The following is a 19,024-nucleotide window of genomic DNA, read 5'->3' on the forward strand; positions in this document are numbered from 1 at the left end:
AGCCTAGGTGAAACAAATGCATGGACCGATTTTTCGGAATCTGGCTGAGAGATGACGTGTCTAATTCTGGAAATGTTCCTGAGATGGAAGTATATTGTTTTGGATATATTTTGTATGTCGTCTAGTGACCCTTTATTCTCCGCCGACCATCCTGATCTTACGATCCTTACTATTGTGAAGGGAAATTCACTTGGTTGCAGCTAACACTCCATGAAATCACATTCAGCAAAGTTATGAACATTTCTCAACTATAAACCTAACCTGTGTGTGTGTGTGTGTGTGTGTGTGTGTGTGTGTGTGTGTGTGTGTGTGTGTGTGTGTGTGTGTGTGTGTGTGTGTGTGTGTGTGTGTGTGCGTGTGCGTGTGTGTGCGTGTGTGTCCCTGCAGTGTGGAGAAGCGGCGGCGGGAGCTGGAGTGTCGTTACATAGACGAGCTGGCCGAGCTCCTGTCTGCCAACATGGGCGACATCGCCAGCCTCAACGTCCAGCCAGACAAGTGCCACATCCTCAAGAGCACCGTGGACCAGATCCAGCAGATCAAACGGCGCGAGCAGGGTGGGCACCAGCGCATTAGAAACATACACACACACTTTGGCTCAATCCCAATACCCCTCCCCCTCGTTTTCGAGTGTCCCTCAGTGTGGGATGGAGCAGCTAGTGATGGGGAGAGATGAGTCACATTGTGGAATGGGACATCACTACATCATTCGCGAACAGCAGAAGCGGCCAAAGGGTAGCCTACCACGCAATTCATTGACGACAAGCCTTGTTTTTCCGAAATGACTGTACTGACAGTCAGTAATAGATTTCCTTATATTTCTTATTCACCAAATAAGTACTTTAATATGAGCAACAAATGAAAACAGCAGAACACCAATGTGTCTGTAATGTACCATCATCTGGCTGTGGTTCAATGTGGAGTAGTAATGTACCATCATCTGGCTGTGGTTCAATGTGGAGTAGTAATGTACCCGTCCTCTGGCTGTAGTTCAATGTGGAGTAGTAATGTACCATCATCTGGCTGTGGTTCAATGTGGAGTAGTAATGTACCCGTCCTCTGGCTGTAGTTCAATGTGGAGTAGTAATGTACCTGTCCTCTGGCTGTAGTTCAATGTGGAGTAGTAATGTACCCGTCCTCTGGCTGTAGTTCAATGTGGAGTAGTAATGTACCCGTCCTCTGGCTGTAGTTCAATGTGGAGTAGTAATGTACCTGTCCTCTGGCTGTAGTTCAATGTGGAGTAGTAATGTACCCGTCCTCTGGCTGTAGTTCAAGGTGGAGTAGTAATGTACCCGTCCTCTGGCTGTAGTTCAATGTGGAGTAGTAATGTACCCGTCCTCTGGCTGTAGTTCAATGTGGAATAGTAATGTACCCGTCCTCTGGCTGTAGTTCAATGTGGAGTAGTAATGTACCCGTCCTCTGGCTGTAGTTCAATGTGGAGTAGTAATGTACCCGTCCTCTGGCTGTAGTTCAATGTGGAGTATTAATGTACCCGTCCTCTGGATGTAGTTCAATGTGGAGTAGTAATGTACCCGTCCTCTGGCTGTATTTCAATGTGGAGTAGTAATGTACCCGTCCTCTGGCTGTAGTTCAATGTGGAGTAGTAATGTACCCGTCCTCTGGCTGTAGTTCAATGTGGAATAGTAATGTACCCGTCCTCTGGCTGTAGTTCAATGTGGAATAGTAATGTACCCGTCCTCTGGCTGTAGTTCAATGTGGAGTAGTAATGTACCCGTCCTCTGGCTGTAGTTCAATGTGGAGCAGTAATGTACCCGTCCTCTGGCTGTAGTTCAATGTGGAGTAGTAATGTACCCGTCCTCTGGCTGTAGTTCAATGTGGAGTAGTAATGTACCCGTCCTCTGGCTGTAGTTCAATGTGGAGTAGTAATGTACCCGTCCTCTGGCTGTAGTTCAATGTGGAGTAGTAATGTACCCGTCCTCTGGCTGTAGTTCAATGTGGAGTAGTAATGTACCCGTCCTCTGGCTGTAGTTCAATGTGGAGTAGTAATGTACCCGTCCTCTGGCTGTAGTTCAATGTGGAGTAGTAATGTACCCGTCCTCTGGCTGTAGTTCAATGTGGAGTAGTACTGAAGCAGGACTTTCATTCCATAATAGCATTTTGAAATGTAACAGTCCCATTTCCTTCACTCAGTCATTTTCTTCAATTTCTTGGGGATTAATGGCTGTTCTGAACTATTGTGCCAAACGTGTTATGCTCCATGCACAGATCAGCTACGTAGCTACTCATCCATCCATAGACATACAATAAGCAAGAAAAAAGTTAACTAGTTTACTTCAGCTGCATTGCATGACTATCTTGTATGTTTTTATTAATGAACAGCAAGGCAAGCTTACAAAAGTGTTTATTACATTTGCAGTAAATGCTTTAGCTAGATTCTTTATATCAACTGGGTTTCACAAGATGACACCTTGGTTTGCTCAGGAGTCCCTAAAACATCAAACAACACAACAACTACAATTCATACAAATGTCAAATGCCCATATAGCAAGCTAAATGTATAGCTACAGTAGCTGGCTAATGTTCTTTTAATGATTCTTTATGAAGTTATAATTACTTAAATTTGCTTCCATAATAGTATTCTTGTCAGCTATTATTCTTGAAGCAACTTGACAGGGTTGGGTTGCAGAGCTTCATGGGAGTTTTGGGAAACACTTGACAGAAAGACTGCATGTTGATTTGCTTCGTTTATTGTGGGCCTACCAAAGGGCTGAAAAGGCACTACGCCTTGCTCCAAGTTGAATTGGGATACCACTCTGTCTTGATGGGGCTCAGGGGATTGCACAGAACGGAGGGGGAGGGTATTGGGATTGAGCCTCACTTTCACTCACTAATTTACCACTAATTTGAACGCACATATGCACTCTCTTGCTGTTTCTCTAGTACACAAACACACACACCCTTACATCCATGCTCGCTCTCATTCCCCTCAGTCACTCATTTACTGACCCACATCCTCCCTCACTTCTCTGCGTGTTTGCTCTTACTTTCTCATCGATCCCCCACTCCTACTTCCCCTGAAGACGTCAGGGCTAGGTCTCTAGGGGAATTTTGCACAGCATTAGGGACCCCTGGGAAATCATACTTTTTAGTCCTCAGAGCTAAATGACAAGCCAGACTAATCCCACCCGTAAGACACTGAAAGCTCGCTGTGACATCATTCTGCTACATCTTATGTGTCCTTACATGTCCTTATGCGTCTTACTGTATGTTGGTTTGCTTAAGACATACCAGAGTAATATCTCTGTTTATAGGCCCATATGTCTCTGATGCTTACATATCATTGTGTGCATCTTATGTACCCTTTACACGCAAACCTCACCGGCCACGTTGGGAGCGAGCGAGTGTTGCAAAATATATGTACACATACACGTTATTCAATCATTTCACCACATGGCTCGCAAGCGTGAACGAGTGTCTGCGTAGCCAAGCGCTAAAATACAACTTAGTTCTATCTGAGACGCTCCACGAGCTTCAAGTCTCCTCTTATTGGATTAACTGCTTGAAAGACAAAAAAAGAGAGATGAATTAATGATAACTAACTAGGTTTCCCTTTTTATCTGTGGATTAATAGTCAGGGTAGAGAAACACACAAATTTGTATGACTCCTGGTGAAAATTCTACAAAGAAACTAAAAAGAGAATCATGCATTTCAGGTAAAATAACAGCCTAATGTTATTCTCCCAGGACAAGCTAGCTCACAACGATAGGTAGCTAAATGTCCATAAATATTTCATGTGTATTTAAACATGCCACCAAATTAATATAGTTCGTTCAAAGTTGGTTTTGGTATTTTAACTTCCGTGTCATGATCGCGTCTGGTGTGGATGGACAAAATCAACATGCGCGCAATGGCGCACGTGGACGGACGCGTGTGGCCTGTGGAGTCAGCATGTTACATATCCTTAGTTCCATGCATCTGGTATGCCCTTACTCACTCCCAGTTAGTTCTACTTTAGTGTTGTCAGTGGTGGTGCTTGTGCACCCAGATTGTCTCTTAGTAATCATTCACTGGTCAGCATTCTTGGGAAAAGCCATAAAACAATAAGAATCACTGAGTGGAATGGTGTTTGTTCCAGGTCACACTCACCACAGCCGTGGGGTCGATGGTTGAAGTCCCCTTCTGATCTGGCTCCATGCATGGTCCTGATGTCGCACACACACACGGTCAAATCAAATCAAATTGTATTAGTCACATGTGCCGAATACAAAAGGTGTAGACCTTACAGTGAAATGCTTATTTAAAAGAACCTAACCTACAGTGCAGTTGCAAAAAAATACATATGAGAATAAGAGATCAAAGTGTTTAAAGCAGTAAAAAACAACAAAATATACATGGGGGTGCCGGTACAGAGTCGATGTGTTGGGGCACCAGTTAGTTGAGGTAGTATGTACATGTAGGTAGAGTTAATTCAAGTGACTATGCATAGATGACAACAGAGAGTGGCAGTGGTGTGGAGAGGGGAGGGAGGCAATCTTTGACCATTTTCAGGGCCTTCCTCTGAAACAGCCTGGTTTAGAGGACCTGGATAGCAGGAAGTTTGGCCCAAGTGATGTACTGGGGCGTTCACACTGCCCTCTGTAGTGCCTTGCGGTCGGAGGCCGAGCAGTTGCCATACCAGGCAGTGATGCAACCATACTCTAGATGGTGCAGCTGTAAAACCTTCTGAGGACCCATGCCAAATCTTTTCAGTCTCCCGAGGGGGAATAGGTTTTGTCGTGCCCACTTTACGACTGTTTTGGTGGTGCTTGGACCATGTTAATTTGTTGGTGATGTGGACATCAAGGAACTTGAAGCTCTCAACCTGCTCCACTGCAGCCCCGTCGATGAGAATGGGGGCATGCTCTGTCCTCTTTCTCCTGTAGTCCACATTCATCTCCTTTGTCTTGATTACGTTGATGGAGAGGTTGTTGTCCTTGCACCACACGGTCGGTCAGGTCTCTGACCTCCTCCCTATAGGCTGTCTCGTTGTTGTCGGTGATCAGGCCTACCACTGTTGTGTCATCAGCAAATTGAATGATGGTGTTTGGAGTCGTGCCTGGCCGTGCAGTCATGAGTGAACAGGGAGTTCAGGAGGGGCTGAGCACGCACCCCTGAGGGGCCCCTGTGTTGAGGATCAGTGTGGAGGATGTGTTGTTACCTACCCTTACCACCTGGGGGGGCCTGTCAGGAAGTCCAGGATCCAGTTGCAGAGGGGAGGTGTTTAGTCCCAGGGTCCTTAGCCTATTGATGAGCTACAATTCTCACATAGGTGTTCCTTTTGTCCAGGTGGGAAAGGGCAGTGTTGAGTGCAATAGAGACTGCATCATCTGTTGAGGCGGTGTGCAAGTTGGAGTAGGTCTAGGGTTTCTGGGATGATGGTGTTGAGGTGAGTCATGACCAGCCTTTCAAAGCACTTCATGGCAGACGTGAGTACTACGTGTCGGTAGTTATTTAGGCAGGTTACCTTAGTGTTCTTGGGCACAGAAGCTATGGTGGTCTACTTAAAACATGTTGGAATTACAGACTCGGACAGGGAGAGGTTGAAAATGTCAGTGAAGACACTTGCTAGTTGGTCACCGCATGCTCGCAGTCCTGGTAATCCATCTGGTCCTGCGGCCTTGTGAATGTTGACCTGTCTAAAGGTCTTACTCACATCGGCTGCGTAGAGCGTGATCACAGTCTTCCGGTACAGCTGGTGCTCTCGTGCATGTTTCAGTGTTATTTGCCTTGACGCGAGCATAGAAGTTGTTTAGCTCGTCCGTTAGGCTCGTGTCACTGGGCAGCTCTCGGCTGTGCTTCCCTTTGTAGTCTGTAGTGGTTTGCAAGCCTTGCCACATCCGACGAGCGTCAGAGCCGGTGTAGTACGACTTGATCTTAGTCCTGTATTGACACTTTGTCTTTTTGATTGTTCATCGGAGGGCATAGCCGGATTTCTTATAAGCTTCCAGGTTAGGGCCCCGCTCCTTGAAAGCGGTATCTCTACCCTTTAGCTCAGTGAGGATGCTGCCTGTAATCCATGGTTTCTGGTTGGGGTATGTACGTATGGTCACTGTGGGGACGACATCATCGATGCACTTATTGATGAAGCCAATGACAGATGTGGTGAACTCCTAAAATGCAATTAGAGGAATCCCGGAACATATTCCGGTCTGTGCTAGCAAAACAGTCCTGTAGCTTAGCATCTGCTTCATCTGACCACTTTTTTATTGATCTCGTCACTGGTGCTTCCTGCTTTAATTTATGCTTGTAAGCAAGAATCAGGAGGATAGAATTATGGTCAGATTTGCCAAATGGAGGGCGAGGGAGAGCTTTATGCGTCTCTGTGTGTGGAGTATAGGTGGTGTACAGTTATTTTCCCTCTGGTTGCACATTTAATATGTTGATAGAAATGACTTAAGACTTCCTTAAATATCTTGCACCAGATGTTGTTTACAAAAATACATAGACCGCCGTCCCTTGTCTTACCAGACGCCGCTGTTCTATCCTGCCGGCACATCGTATAACCAGCCAGCTGTATGTTGATATTGTCATCGTTCAGCCGCAGCTCCGTGAAGCATAAGATGCTACAGTTTTAATGTCCCGTTGGTAGAATTGAGGGGAGTAGGGGTTTATTCGATCACCTCCTACTCCTCAGAAGGCAGCCCGCCCTTTCGGCTTCTCTTTCTTCGCCTCTTGTTCACGCAGATCTCTGGGGTCAGGGCCTGTTCTCGAGGGATGTTTTCTGATAGTCCGTGGTGAGTAATCGCAGTCCTGATGTCTGGAAGTTATTTTCGGTCGTAAGAGACGGTAGCGGCAACATTATAGAAAAAAAATAATTAAAAAAAACAAGTTACAAACAACACAGATAAACAAACAATAAAACACAATTGTTTGGGGGCACGTAAAACGTCTTCCTTCTGTTCCGGCGCCAGCACGCTTGTGCATACATTCACTGCACTCATTGGACAGTAATATTTATCATGTTTGATATTATAAATACCTCACATGCACCTCGTAATAAGACTAAGCAATTAGCCTATTAAATGAATTATCTTTATCTGACTCTATAATGTAATTAGCAATATGCAAGAGAATATGGTTGAGTTAAAGTAATAGACAATGAAGAAATGTCCGAGAATTTAATTTGAATTACTATTTAATTACTATATTTATGGATTCACATGCAAAAGCATAAACTTAAGTTACAAAGCATTTACATGCATTACAAAACATTCTAATCATGGTCAGAGAGACTGAGAGAGAAACCAAAAGTCCATGGGGGACAGAAAAGAGAGGAAAAAGAAAAGAGAGGGGGAAGAAACCGAAAGAAAGAGAGGGAAGAAACAAAAGAAAGAGAGAGAGGGAAGAAACAGAAAAGAAAGAAAGAGGGAAGAAACAAAAGAAAGAGAGAGAGGGAAGAAACAGAAAAGAAAGAAAGAGAGGGAAGAAACAAAAGAAAGAAAGAGAGGGAAGAAAGAGAGAGGGAAGAAACAAAAGAGAGAGAGAGAGAAGAAAGAGAAAAAAAGAAAGAGAGTGAAGAAACAAAAGAAAGAGAGAAGAAAGAAAGAGAGGGAAGAAACAAAAGAGAGAGGGAAGAGAAAGAAAGAAAGAGCGAGAACAAACAGGAAAGAGAGAGAAGAAACGGAACAGAAGAGAGAGAAGAAACGGAACAGAAGAGAGAGAAGAAACGGAACAGAAGAGAGAGAAGAAACGGAACAGAAGAGAGAGAAGAAACGGAACAGGAGAGAGAGAAGAAACAGAACAGAAGAGAGAGAAGAAACGGAACAGAAGAGAGAGAAGAAACAGAACAGAAGAGAGAGAAGAAACAGACAAGAACGAGATAGGGAAGAAACAGAACAGAAGAGAGAGAAGAAACAGAAAAGAAAGAAATAGAGAAAAGAAACAGGGGGGGAAAAGAGAGAGAGAGAAGAAAGAGAGAGAAAGTGAGAGAGAAAAAAAAATCACCACAGCTGGGCAGAAACAAATAAGAGAAAGAACAATGAATATTAGACCCTTGTATAACCATCTGAGTTGTTTGGATTCAAAACCTTGTTGACCACTAGTATTACTTTAAAGTTAACCTCCAATCAGATATCAGACTTACATGATGTCACCTCTGCTTCTCAGTGGTGTGACATTGGTGGTTGGCAAGACCAACAAAGAGAATGTTGATTTCCTAAGACGACTCATAGCAAATTCTTGCATAGAGTTGATAAGACAAGTCACTTCTGGGGCTGGGCTTGCCCTACACACACATATATGTTCAAACACACACACACACACACATGTTCACACACACCCTGCCAATGGGGAAAAGCCATCCATCCATAGGGTGAGCGAGCATATCCATCCAGGCAGGGTCCATTCCTCTCTGATGGAGAGAGGAATATTTTCTGGTGTGATGATTTATTCATTGTGCCAGTATGAATAATGTATGTTGTACGCTGGCATGAAGCATACTGTGGTACTAACAGAGGAAGGAGTGTCGTGCCAAGACCCCTCTCAGGGATGAATGACCAGATTAGTTCCATCATGTTGTGGGGGATTATGATGACAGGGATCATTATTGATTTGGCTGACTATATTAGATAGCTAAATCAGGATTAGGATTAACATCATTAGGATATTTGGCCAACAGAGGATAGTTGGTAACAGAGACTGAGCTGTCAATGCTCTCTCTCTCTGTCTGTCTGTCTCTGTCTGTCTGAACATAACTAAAGGCCCCCATATCACCACCATACCTCAGTCTACATCCCCAGGGCCCAAGCCACTCTGAGGGGTACTACAATTGGCTCCTTTCTAGGCCTAACCAGAGCCCTGAATCAATTTCTGGCTTTGAATTTGACCTCGGGGCTCTGCAGAAGGGCGGTCACACTGGTTGGCCTGTCATCCAACACGTTTAACAGAGCTTCTCACAAGGCAGCTTTCCTTCAGGTCTTGACCCCTACCCAGTGTTGTTTTAGGGTTAACCATTCGATAACAACCTGAAGGGTATAATATTTGTCTAGTGGTCCCAAGCCATCTTGTGATCAGCTTTATGTGTTTGGGGGTCAATTAGTTCTTAAATCAAAACCAATTTAGTTTTAATGTAGCTAGCTGCATGTTGCTGCTAGGAATGGGAACCTATAGACTTTGAAATGGTGGGCTAGGCCTAAGTAATGCAGGAGATTAATTTACAAGCCTTTAAATCCCTCTGTTGCGGAAAAACCTGGTCCGATTTAGGTCAGAGCCTTAATGTTTATTTCACTTGAGACCACTCTGAGCATGGCAATCATTATGCTACGACTACACCATTGGAGTAAGAAACATGTTAGTTTCCACCGTCATAGCCCAAATGGAAACTAAAGCAGTTAGAGTAGGATGATGACGTTGTCCTCCAAAACAGTGATCTATGTTCAGATTAGTATTTTTCACTCTGATGTTTAAGTTTAGGATTTTGGGAGGGTAAGCTTATCTAAGATCTGTGTCTAAGGGACTACATGGTTAAGCATGTATTTTCCCTGTTTTCCCTCTGGTCAGAGATTCCATCAAACATCCTGTTAGAATGGACACACACAACCAGCAGACATTTATAAGCGGCACTGTAATGTATACAGTCACCTCCAAAATGATTGGCACCCTTGATAAAGATTAGGGGGGTGAAAAACTGTATAAATGAATAATACACATACTGAGCTATATTGTATTATAAAAAAAGGATATTCAATTATTTTATACTAATATAATTACCTAGGGAGATGATAGATTCTCTTTGACAAGTTATATTTTTCTCTCTCAAAAAGACGTGTTCAAATTGTTGGCACTCTTAAAGATTCTTATAAATAAAATAAAACAGAAATAAAAATCTGTTAACATTCTACTTTTTTAAGTCATTCTCAAGGCTCTGACCATGTAAAATCCATTTGTAATCCAGCACCGTGGGGAAAGGTAAAGAACTCTCAAATGAAAAGAGACAATTGTTTGTTGACCTTCATAAATCAAGCAATAGGTACAAGGAGGCTAATTCCACCATGGCTCGTTGGGAAAAGCCTATGGGGGGGGGGGAAATGTTTTTTGGGGGGATAAACGCAGGAAATAAGGGATCTTATGTTTTGTTCTATGAGATAATCTTGTTTGGATAATGTCACTTTTTGTGAATTTTGAAACATTTATGTAATCAAAAAAAGTGAAAAGCTAACAATGTGGTAACATGTATAACAAAGAAAATACACTGCAATGCATTTGATGTCACCAACACTACGCACAACTTCACAGCTAAATAAAATAAAAAATAAACAAGATATGGCTAGATAACCATGTAACACAACTCTGTGATATTGACAGCCAGTAACTGGCTTAGTTGCTCTACCATTAAGTTAGTAAGTTATAACGTTAGCTTTCCCAAATTGTTTAATTGTAAATGGGGATGGAGGGCAATGCCATTCTAGCTAGCTAGCAAACCTAGCTAACAGGCTTAATTTACCTTATCAGATGGACCCAAAGTCTCCTCTGGACATTCCATCAACCTAAATAAAGAGGTATATTAAAAATAAATTGTGAAGCCACAGTCAAACAGTTCCTGCCTAAACATTGACTCCTACTGGTATATGAGGGGTAATGCACTTAAAACCTGTTTGGGAAATTCAACAACATCCGGTGAAATTGCAGAGCGCCAAATTCAAATCTCTCTAAATATTTAACTGTCATAAAAATCACAAGTGTAATACATCAAAATAAAGCTTAACTTCTTGTTAATCCAGCCGCCGTGTCAGGTTTCAAAAAGGCTTTACAGCGAAAGCAACCATGCGATTATCTGAGGACAGCGCCCCGCATACAAACACATGAAAAACATATTTCAACCAGGCAGGTGCGACACGAAAGTCAGAAATAGCGATATAAAAAATGCCTTGCCTTTGATGATCTTCATCTTTTGGCACTCCAAAAGGTCCCAGTTACATCATAAATGGTCCCTTTGTTCGATAATCTCGAGCTTGATGACGAGTTTGGAGGGTACTATGGTGTTAAATGCTGAGCTGTAGTCGATGAACAGCATTCTCACATAGGTATTCCTCTTGTCCAGATGGGTTAGGGCAGTGTGGATGCGATTGCGTCGTCTGTGGACCTATTGGGGCGGTAAGCAAATTGGAGTGGGTCTAGGGTGTTAGGTAGGGTGGAGGTGATATGGTCCTTGACTAGTCTCTCAAAGCACTTCATGATGACGGAAGTGAGTGCTACAGGGCGGTAGTCGTTTAGCTCCGTTACCTTAGCTTTCTTGGGAACAGGAGCAATGGTGGCTCTCTTGAAGCATGTGGGAACAGAAGACTGGGATAAAGATTGATTGAATATGTCCGTAAACACACCAGCCAGCTGGTCTGCGCATGCTCTGAGGACGCGGCTGGGGATGCCGTCTGGGGATGCCGTCTGGGCCTGCAGCCTTGCGAGGGTTAACACGTTTAATTGTCCTTCTTTATATCCATAAAAACTCAGTTTAGCTGGCACGCTTCAGTCAATAATCCATCCAGTTTCCCTCCATGAAAATGCATACAAAATGAATCCCAAACATTACTAATAAACTTTTCCAATCAAGTCAAACAACGTTTATAATCAAACCTTATATATACTAAGACGCAAATAAACTATTACATTTAAGACAGAGAATAGTATGTTCATTACCGGAGATAAATAAGAAAGAACGCGCTTTCCTCCACGCGCTTGGAAACACTACAGCCAAAATGGGAGCCACCTAGAAAAACTACAATATCTGGATATTTTTTCCAAAAACCAGCCTGAAACTCTTTCTAAAGACTTGACATCTAGTGGAAGCCCTAGGAACTGCAATCTGGGAGGACTTGGCCTTATAATTATAGTACTATCCATTGAAAGTAGTGGTAAGCTGAATTTGTTTTGGGGGGGGGTTTGTCCTCTGGGTTTTGCCTGCCATATCAGTTCTGTTGTACTCACATACCTTATTTTAACAGTTTTAGAAACCTTAGTGTATTCTACCAATTATATGCATATCCTAGCTTCTGGGCCTGAGTAACAGGCAGTTTACTTTGGGCACGCTTTTCATCCGGACGTCAAAATACTGCCCCCTATCCCAAATAAGTTAAATGACAACAAGTCTACCATGTATATACCCTGCATAGCTTTGGAAACAAGCTATGTCTGATTCTGCTGAGCTATCATTTCAACACATTCTAGGGAGCCAGGCTCAGGCAAACGGAATTATTTTTTCCCCCCACAAAATGGCTTTATTACAGACAGAAATACTCCTCAGTTTCATCAGCTGTCCGGATGGTTGGTCTCAGACAATCCCGCAGGTGAAGAAGCCAGATGTGGAGATCCTGGGCGGCTGTGGTTACACGTGATCTGCGGTTGTGAGGCCGGTTGGACGTACTGCCAAATTTTGTAAAACAACATTGGAGGCGGCTTATGGTAGAGAAATTAACATTACATTCTCTGGCAACAGTTCTGGTGGACAATCCTGCAGTCAGCATGCCAATTGCACACTTCCTCAAAACTTGAGACATCTGTGGCATTGTGTTGTGTGACAGAACTGCACATTTGCGTTTTATATTTTTGTTCAGTATAATATCACATGCGCCAAATACAACATGTGTAGACCTTACAGTGAAGCGCTTACTTACAAGTCCTTAATCAACAATGCAGTTTTAAGAAAAAATACCCCTCCCAAAAATGTTTAAGTAACAAATAGCAAGGCTATACAGGGCGGTACAGAGCCAATGTGCGTGGGCACCGGTTAGTCGAGGTAAGTGAGGTAATGTGTACAAGTAAGTAGAGTTATTAAAGTGACTATGCATAGATAATAGACGGAGAGTAGCGGCAGCATAAAGGGGGGGAATGCAAATAGCCATTTGATCATGAATTAGATCATGAATTAGAATCTAGCATCCTATTTACAGGAGCAACGGTAACTACTTCTAAACGTCCGAAGATCCTATAAACCATGCATGAATGATAGTATAACTAGCTACATGTTGAAATGATGGTGTCTTTTGTTGGGCGAATCAGATGTCAACGTAGCCTACATGAACCCAAACTTACTCTGAATTTACCTTCACATACAGCTTGAGTCTACCATCTAGATGCTTGAGTCTACCTCCATGTACCCTGCTTCGCCTGATTCAACCAGTGTGTGCCCAGTGGAACCTCTATGCCAATAGGCTCTTCAGAAGGGTTGCTAGAAAAAAAAAAACATTTTCCACAGTAACACCTGGGGCTTGCTAAACAGCACTGACACTTGGATTGGAACCAGGTGCTATGGTCGTATATGTGACAAAAATGGAAGTCCTTTGGCCATGCACACCAGCGGTGCGTTTGACAAATACATATGCATAAAATAACTTCATACCTTCTGGTTGTGGATATTTCATGTCGTGGGGATGTTTTGCTTAGACTGGTCCTGGGGCCAACAGCATCATGAACTCTACCAAGTACCAGGACATTTTAGTCAAACACCTGGTTGTCTCTGCCAGAACGCTGAAACTTGGCCCCAAATGGATCTTCCAGCAAGACAAAGCCCCTAAGCACACATCAAATCCACAAAGAAATGGTTAATTGACCACAAAATCACCAATTTGCAATGACCATATCAGGGAAATTCCATCGTTATGGATGTGACATTTGCACACAAAATAAGAAACAAAATGTCTCACAGAATTTACTTATCAAGCATAAATGGAAATGTTACGGTGTTTATTTGTACAGTGGTGGAAAAAAGTACTCAATTGTCAAAGTAAAGATTCCTTAATAGAAAATGACTCAAGTAAAAGTCACCCAATAAAATACTATTAGAGTAAAAGTCAAAGTATTTGGTTTTAAATATACAAAAGTAGCAGTATAAATTATTTCAAATTGCTTGTATTAAGCAAACCAGATGGCACAATTTGTATTTTATTTTCGGATAGCCAGGGACACACTCCAACGCTCAGACATAATTTACAAACAAAGCATTTGTGTTTAGTGTGTGCCAGATCAGAGGCAGTAGGGATGACCAGGGATGTTCGCTTGATAAGTGCGTGAATGGAATAATATATATATACACCTCTAACCCTAGACTCAGGAATTTAAACACCCATTTCCTTTCCATGTTTACAGGTATACTGTATACCGGGGTATTTGGAACAAGTCACGAGATGGCTTTTCAATACCGTCAATAACATTCAAACAATTTATTTTGAAGTTTATTTTTATAAATTTGAATATTTGTAGCTACTTTTTAAGTAAATACCTGCAGTCAACCATGTGAAATACGTTAGGAGATAAAGAAGATGGCGTTCTTTGTTTCACCTGTCACATAATTTTTCATAATAAATGTAACGGTAGTCCCCAGTCATGTGGTGTTTGTTTGGTTTGCTAATTTAGTAGCTAGTTAGCTATCTAGCTAAGTGGTTAGCTTATTTCAAAATCAAGTTTAGCTTGGTAACAGCAGAGAATCCCCTTCTGGCTCAAGAGCCTTGCTGTCTAATTTGTTTTGTCCATGCAGCAAACTGGGAGTAGCATTTTGGACTTACTTTGTAGTTTAGGTCAGAGACTATAAAATGTATGCAGTATGCTCGTTAGCATTTAGTTAGCATGCTGTAAGAGATTTTACATGTGCTTGTTAGCATTGCTAACCTTCGGATTAGTGTTTTTGAAAACAGCGGCCCTCGTGTTTATGCCGATATTACCGAAAATCCCGGTACGGTCGGTATGAAGCTGTAACAATCCGGATACCACCCAAGCCTAGCTGGACTCATTCCTCACTCATCCCTTGTCATCTCCTGTACTCCCTGTTCACTCATGACTGCACGACTCCAACACCATCATTAAGTTTGCCGATGACAACAGTGGTGGCCTGATCTACGTCAAGACAGCCTATAGGGAGGAGGTCAGAGACCCGACCGTGTGGTGCAAGGACAACAACCCCTCCCTCAACGTGATCAAGACAAAGGAGATGATTGTGGACTACAGGAAAAGGAGGACCGAGCATGCCCCCATTCTCATCGGCGGGGCTGTAGTGGAGCAGGTTGAAAGCTTCAAGTTCCTTGATGTCCACATCACCAACACTAACATGGTCCAAACACACCAGGACAGTCGTGAAGAGGGCACGACAAAACCCTGCACATTGACTCTGTACCGGTACCCCCGGTATATAGCCTCGCTATTGTTATTTTACTGCTGCTCTTTAATTATTTGTTACTTTGTTACTTTAAGATATATTTTTTTAAATGCATTGTTGGTTAAGTGCTTGTAATTAAGCATTTCACTGTAAGGTCTGTTGTATTCGGCGCATGTGACATACAATTTTATTTATATCTTGACGTTTTCCTACAAAGGGTTAAACTATTCTTCATTTTCATTACGTGAAAGGGTTCAAAAAAATAAGTTTAATTGAATTGTAACCTACCAGTGAGCGGCACAGGGTTCGCACTTTCGACTAAATTTCTTGTCAGATCGTAAATCACCTCAGGCTTGACAGCTGTAGTTCACAAGCGCGCAAAGTACCTGTCACACCGCAGGGCAGACCAAACAGATACAGACAAATATTTTCACTGGGGGACACCTGTACTTACTCAAGGAAGTAAACAAACTCAGCATGACTGGTGAAAGTGTCTTATGGATTTTTAAGACCTTAATTATGTGTATTATTTTAAGACCTTTATTATGCCATGTGATGTGATCACATGCTATGCTCCAGGCAGCAGAACAACTCATGATTGCAGTTCATAAGCGAACATGAGATCACCCAAAATAGATCACACAGATAGATTGCCTGCTAGCTTGTTTGCTAACATAAACACACTTCGAAAGTGGTATGAAGGGCATGAATGTTTTTCCCATGATCGCGTTATGCAGTGGTGCTTTCTCGTGAGTCCACGATCCTGTTATGAAGCGCCAATAACGGTCACATCTGTTATGCTTAGAACGAGTACTGACAAAGAGAGAAAGGAAAACAATTATGCATCACCAAAGCTCGTTATGAAAGTTAGCTTTGCACAGAAAGTTTGCATACAATCATAATCGAAATGTATCTACAGTAACAACTTTTCCTCAAACGTTAAGGATGTGACACTGCCTGTCCAAATTGTAGAATTCTATTCTAGCACTCAATGGACTAAAATGAGTTTGATATTGTATCATTAACCTTCCGAGTTGGTCAGAAACACAGGGGGACAGATGTTCGTACCAAAACTAATTCTATGAGCCATTGCCAATAGCTGTGAAATCTGGTTGACTGAAAAGCCTTATTTTGAGACTTTGTATCCTACTCTATAGTAACAATAACTTTACATTTGGTAAATATAAAGGCCAAATGTAGTTTGCACTTCAAAATACGCACATTCAAGGTAAATATGAAAGTAGTTTTAAAGTTTAATGAAAGTTTAATTTGGAAATAAGTAATTTAGTTTTCTTCATGCTCCGGTTGACCTTATTATGGAATTGCTCCTTATTCTCCTCAGTCTGCGCATTGAAAACCTGTGGTTTGAATTGAAGAAGTCAGGCCATAAGTGCAGACGAAGGATATCAAGCATCTGGAAGGATTCTATATGGAGGAATGGTCTAAGATCCCTCCCTATGTGTTCTCCAATTTCTTAAAACATTTTAGATAAAGCCTGCATCGTTTTCCTTTTAAGGGGAGGGTGCACAAACTATTGAAAATAGGGGTGCCAATAGAAAAAAAGTATTACTTGTTAAACAAAATATCTATCTCTGAGAAACTGTGTTAGTATAAAATATATATATATATATATTTTAGAGCATACAATATAGATAATTATTTTTGCTAATCTTTTGCAAGGTTGCCAATCATTTTGAAGGTGACTGTATACTCTACACACCACAGCCCTTAAAGGAAAACGCCACTATTCTTTAGTCCACTGTTGATATAGTCCCACAATGTTTTGCATGGCAGCAGTCAAGTTAAGATATTGAACTTTCAGCAAGCAAAGTGGGACTTGCCACATCATCATGATGATGCCAAATGTAACGTGTGAGTTTCTGGGTGGATTTTTCCTTTAAGATTGCTACCTAACATGTCACTCAAACATCTGCTTATTCCTGGCCCTGATTCCCATCTTATTCCTGGCCATGATTTCCATCATCACAAACAGGCTTGGGTGTAAATTAGAATATTCCTTCCAACCCTGATTTCCTATCTGGGATAGGGTAGTACCGGAGGCCCAACGGAGGGAGGACTGGTATTGGCCTTGAGCAGGCAGGCAGGGAGACGCAGTGGAGTAGAAGTGTGAGAGTAAACAGCAGCGGTTGCTTGCCTGCACCAGAATTCGCACACGCAATGGTGGCTCTCAGAAGGTGCCATTTTCCCTCTTTCAGCCTCAGTGAAATGAGGGGAAATATTAGTGTGTGTGTGTGTGTGTGTGTGTGTGTGTGTGTGTGTGTGTGTGTGTGTGTGTGTGTGTGTGTGTGTGTGTGTGTGTGTGTGTGTGTGTGTGTGTGTGTGTGTGTGTGTGTGTGTGTTTGTTTTCCTCCTCCTCCTATGTAAGGCTCAAGGAGTTCTTGAACGAGATCCCCTGTTTTTCTTCTGCTCCCAGCATGAGGAAAGAGCCTAGCGAGGGTAGAGGATGTGGCAGAGGTGACATAAAGCCTACTTAGAGCTGACATAGCCATGACATGAGGATGTCAGGGGCCCAGTGGCCTCGCCAATGTATCACTCTGGAAGAGGACCTTCTCTTCTGTTTTTGTTTCGCGAGCTCAGGCGGGGGAGGGGGTTGGGCGTGTGAGAAAGCAGCCAATGGCTGAGCTCCCTGCCCCTTGACCTTGTGCAAGAGGGCCTCTTGCAAAGCCCAGCTTCCCTTTCCCCTACGATTTCTACACAGAGAGAAACAGGAACACACACTGCTCTGCTCTCCCCTCCTCCTCTCCCTAGGCCTGCACTCCCCTCTTCTGTGTCTCTCACATCTCTCTCTTGCAACTCTCCCCTCTTTCACCTCTTTCCCCCTCTCTGTCCCTCCACTTCCCCTTTCACCCCTCTCCTATCTGATCCTAAGATGGACAAGGACATACCCTGGCCTCTCTGAAGACACCATACAGATGTAGGATCTTAATTTGAGCCAGTTTGCTACAGCAGGAAAATAATCCTGCAGCATGAGGAAATGGGAATTATTAGGTGGATAATAATAAATGGCCATTTTTGTAAGGGTTGATACATTTTTCGTGAGGGAAAATCAAGTCTGGAATTTCCAAGTGAAAACAAACTTCAGAAGCCTTTTTAAAGGGTAGGAAGCATGTGTTTTTACTCACCAGAGTAACTACAATGTGGTCAAATACTTAGTAACTTAGTTATAGTCACGGTCTATACCTATAACTACAAACAGTTATATTTTGGGGTTATTATATATTTATAAATGTATTTCCAGATTTCTTTGAAACTACCCACAATGCACTATTTCTCAACGTCATATGGAGAATCTACTCTGTGCTACCGAGTGCGTATGCTAGATCAAACTTGCTAACGTTAGCATCCTCATGCTCGTCATAGACTTTGGCTGTGTTATCTACTGGCCACCCGTAAGCATGCCTTCTTGCCGTGGGCTAAAAACGAAATACAAAATCATACCTGCATGCTCTATTTGTGTAGTACCTTGTCTGTTCTCATTTTTGTGTTGGCATGTTCTCTGTGAAGTAGGCTACGAGAGTTTTGTAACTACCTTGGCTCAGTGCTAGCTTCCCCTCGCATTGGTAGCTAACTCATCGGATGGGCCCCAGCCATCAATCTGTAAGTCTCAGCTCTTGTTTAGCTTTTTCTTTATTTTTTATTTTTTTACCCATTTTTCTCCCCAATTTCATGGTATCCAATTGGTAGTTACAGTCCTGTCCCATCTCTGTAACTACCGTACGGACTCGGGAGAGGCGAAGGTCGAGAGCCGTGCATCCTCCGAAACACAACCCAGCCAAGCCGTACTGCTTCTTGACACAGCGCTCGCTTAACCCGGAAGCCAGCCACACCAATGTGTCGGTGGAAGCACTTGGCGATCGTGTCAGCGTGTATTGCGCCCGGCCCGCCACAGGAGTCACTAGTGCGCAACGGGATAGGAACATCCCTGC

At 42.8% G+C, this 19,024-nt stretch overlaps 1 protein-coding gene across 5 annotated transcripts in view; it reads left to right on the forward strand.

The window, feature by feature from the left end:
• Positions 1 to 19,024, forward strand: part of LOC118380067 (nuclear receptor coactivator 1-like) — a 170,972-nt gene that overhangs the window by 125,471 nt on the left and 26,477 nt on the right. For all 5 annotated transcript variants that reach the window (XM_052470959.1, XM_052470960.1, XM_052470956.1 and 2 more), the window contains one exon: positions 388 to 554. In XM_052470959.1, coding sequence (XP_052326919.1) covers positions 388 to 554 — 167 coding nt within the window. The remainder of the gene's footprint in view (positions 1 to 387; positions 555 to 19,024) is intronic.

This window comes from Oncorhynchus keta, chromosome 19 (genome assembly GCF_023373465.1).
Source record: "Oncorhynchus keta strain PuntledgeMale-10-30-2019 chromosome 19, Oket_V2, whole genome shotgun sequence".
Classification (NCBI taxonomy): Eukaryota; Metazoa; Chordata; class Actinopteri; order Salmoniformes; family Salmonidae; genus Oncorhynchus; species Oncorhynchus keta.